The sequence below is a fragment of the Planococcus citri genome, chromosome 1 (genome assembly GCF_950023065.1).
Source record: "Planococcus citri chromosome 1, ihPlaCitr1.1, whole genome shotgun sequence".
Taxonomy (NCBI): Eukaryota; Metazoa; Arthropoda; class Insecta; order Hemiptera; family Pseudococcidae; genus Planococcus; species Planococcus citri.
The window spans coordinates 70372541-70376354 of record NC_088677.1 but is presented as its reverse complement, the minus strand read 5'-3'; the positions used below and the strand labels follow the sequence as shown (position 1 = coordinate 70376354).

The 3814-nt window shown below is 34.3% G+C and overlaps 1 protein-coding gene across 1 annotated transcript; it reads right to left on the bottom strand.

Moving 5' to 3' along the window:
* Positions 1-298: 298 nt before the first annotated feature.
* Positions 299-3263, bottom strand: Ced-12 (engulfment and cell motility Ced-12). The gene is made up of 8 exons (XM_065357071.1): positions 2215-3263; positions 2019-2138; positions 1734-1949; positions 1408-1653; positions 1058-1336; positions 811-986; positions 614-750; positions 299-544 (listed from the first exon to the last, which is right to left on the bottom strand). The coding sequence occupies exons 1-8, from the start codon at positions 3046-3048 to the stop codon at positions 381-383; spliced, it is 2172 nt and encodes a 723-aa protein (XP_065213143.1). The 5' UTR covers positions 3049-3263; the 3' UTR covers positions 299-380.
* Between the last annotated feature and the right edge of the window lie 551 nt (positions 3264-3814).

Sequence of the window (3814 nt, the reverse complement as noted above, 5' to 3'; positions counted from 1 at the left end):
AAGTATTAAACGTTTCATTTGAATATGCTTTTGTTAACTTCTCCATCAAGTAGGCGGAGAAGAAACAACTTTTTTCAGAAAAAAAAACGACAAACGTAATTGATAGAAAATGTGATATCGATACTGAAATTCCAATACGTTGTCATCTATTATTTCTAAAAATTAACGATGATGTGATTACAACGATGAGAAAAATTTCACTAAACGTCAATTGAAAAGCACTTCCTGAGTTCACAACAGTAACGATGATGACGTCGTCTGATGAAACAAAAACGAGCGGATAAGAATAATACGTAGATAAAGTTATAAAAATATATTCCATAAATGGTAAAAATATAATGCGATGCAAAATGATATAATACGTATACTTTCGTCAATGATTACTTAAATTCTAAAGCAAAATCGTAATTAGGAGGATCTGGTGGAATGGTTGGAGGATCTTGAGGAATATTGATACCTTCGGCATCGAGCAACCGTAGTTTGATTTCCATTGATAATAAAGTTTCTAAATCTTTTTCCGCTTCTTTGCTGGTCATTTTATTACCTAAATAAGCGAGTAAAATAATAAACAAGTGGAATTTTTTTCGTTCCAAGATAATCATTCAAATATTACCTAATAAAGCGTTAACTCCGTCTGTCCAGTAATCAAATATTACTTCGTCGGGAGCTACGAAATCCAAAGAGCCGACTTCGATCGAGTCGAAAGTCAGCGAAAATGCTAAATGATGAGTCGCTTTATTACCACGTCCTCTGAAATGTTGAAAAAATATTACAATTTGAACCATTGAGGTGTTTTTGCGTTCAATTTACCTCAAATCTTTCATGTGAGGGCAATCTTTGCCAGTGACTAGAGCTTTGATATCTGCTACTTGCAGTTTGGTAGTTAAATCGTCTATCGATGGAGTACTTTTTTCGTCACAATCCCCATAATGGAAAACTTTGTGATTGGGGGAGAGACGTACGTACCAGAATTTATCTTTAACTCTCTGAATAAAAAAATAAAACGGGTTATAGGCGGGTTCGAATGACGAATCAAGATCAAATGATCAATAGGTACCTGTCCTCTCGTCGTATATTTAGTGAACCGAGTTCCATCCACAAGATAACCTAATCTTTGTTTTTGTATCAAATCGACAATTTCCGGAGTGATTAGTTCTTTGAGTTGAACGATTGGTTTCGCGTGACTTTCCCATTCTTCTCTACTTTGACGCTCTTGTTGCCACAAGTTTATTATTTCCGAATACGGTAAAGTTTGTAACTTCGCTCTTAGTTTTTCAAAACTCGTCGGTTGCGAATGCAACGCCTGCGTTATTTGCTCTTTTACAACGCCGAAGACCTAAAAAAAATGATGATTTAGTCGAAAGAAGAGAATAATAAATAATTTGAAAATTAAATCAGTGATCAAACCTTTTCAAAGTCTTCGATAGTTGCTCTCATCTCTTTCCAAGTTTTATTCAATAAATTGATACAAATACAGTAAAATTCTTCGAAAGGATGATCGTGGGTGAAAAACATTGGATAATATGTGATATTCTGTTCGTTAGGAGACTCTCCGATACGTAAGATTTGGCACAATAATCTCACCAGTTGGACTGAAGTTCTGCCGAAAGGACATTCGTGCTCATCTGCTCGATAAGAATTCTCCAAAACAACCTAAGATGAAAATTAATACTGGATTAATATTCTGTGAAGAGCCTTTCAGAAAAAAAGATGTTGAAATCTGTATCACTTACTTTGGTATAAGCTTCCACGTGATTTTTCGCGAAGTAATACATACAATCTAAAGCTAATAATCCAGGAGGAGTTTCGTTGAAATCGAGAGCTGGGTTGATATCGCATTTGAAGCCTAATTTTTTATAATCTTTGGTTATTGTTCCTCCCAGCAGCTTTCTATTGGCACCTTCGCTATTTCCGTTGATCTCAATTTCGAAAGCGATACGTCGTAATTCCTAGAAAATAAAGTTCATATTACTACGTGTCCAATGTTTAATAAACGGATTCACTTCGTTTGCAGTTACTTTGATTTTTTCATGACTTTCCATATCTTGAGGATCCATTTTAGCATTCATTCGTTGCTCTAATAATCCCAAGCAACCGGTTTGCAAAACGTACAGTTGATGTGCCATCTCAGATCCGATCTGCGAACAAAAATAGAAAATCAGTTAATCAATAATAAAAAAATATCAGAGTTGAAAAACACCAAATTATACGTACTTGGTCGGTGGGATTTTCGATTATTTTCGACAAAATGATATTTCTGACTTGTTTGGACCATAAAACCCCAGCGATTTCTTTACGTCTGGAAGCATCAGCTTTGGCGAACAGAGCGTTTATCAAAGCGATCGCATTTTGTCGTACGACAGCTTTAGGACTTTCTAGATGGAAAACTAGATTGGGAAAAGTAACTTGCTTCTCCACCTGCGCGTATTTCCCGGTACTGTTCAAAACGATATTTTCCAGTATAGATAACGCTGCTTCGACCACTTTATATTCTTGAGTTTTCGAATGATTGTTCACGTATCCGGCAACGGTCACTATGAACGAAGACTCCAGTATATCCCAAGAAACAATACCATGATCCATCAACTCGGTGAAGGATTGTAAACAATTAGCTAGCATTAAATCTTGATATTTTTTTTGCTCGATCAGGTTGATAATGAGAGCCAGTCCTTGTTTATTGATAAATTCCAAAGCAAACGTCATATCCGTACTGTGTTTCGATAACTGTTGCAGCGCTATAGCTTTTTCATCGTTGGATCCGGTGTTTAACTTTGATAAAATATCCTGGGCGGTTTTCGACGGTGAAAATGTTAAACGTAGCACTACACCGTTTTTTATCTCGTTTCGATTCTTTTCTGTAACGTAGTTTTGCCTGTTGTTGTCGCTGAATTGTAATGCATACTGGTCTGGCTGGGAGAGCTCCCAAGCTGTACATAGTTCTTGAATTATGGTCGCCAGAGGTTGCTTTTGATTGAATTCGATCAATTTGGGGAATAGATCTTCCGATTCGACGGCGATTTTCACGATATTACTGTCTCGAATCTTCATTATGAGCTTATGTGCTACGAATGTACTGTACGCGAACCAACGAAACCGTATCACAGACACATTGTGGAAATGGGTTTTTAGATATTATTTTTCGTCGTTGTTACGTTATCGTTTTCAATTCCGACCAAAGTGACATAATTGAACGATAAATACGAGAGGAAACAATAGACGATTGAAATTTTTTATTGATGAAATCATTTCTTATCAAAATTTTTTTTCTACTGTTTTTGTTATTGGAAAAAATGAACCACCGTGATACAAAAATGCCTTCATAAACTTTGCGAAATTTTTCAGAAGTAATTTCTAAGTAAATTTCTTAAAAATTAATGAATTTAAATTTATATTTTAAACAAAATTTGAAAATTATTGTTTCATCATAAGAAAATGAAATAGCAAATAGAAAATACGAAAATAGAAATTGATTAATTTTCAATAATCACTGTATTCAGTGTATAGATCTGATCAATTCGGAATCACAAAAACACAAATGATTAAAACATGGAGAAACTTCCAAACTTTCTTGGAAAAATTGATCATAAATTCAAAATTTCATTATTCATATTGACATAATTTCCATTTCCATTTTCATTTGGACATTTTCCAATTCAATATTCATTAGATTAGAGACTTGGAGTAATTAATTAATTTAATTGCTAAATCAGTAAATCTGACTTTTTAAAACTCAGAAAACCCCTCGTCTGAAGACTGAAGAGTGAAGAGTTAAATTAAAATTACTAATTAGATACATCAAACTCAGAAAATATGA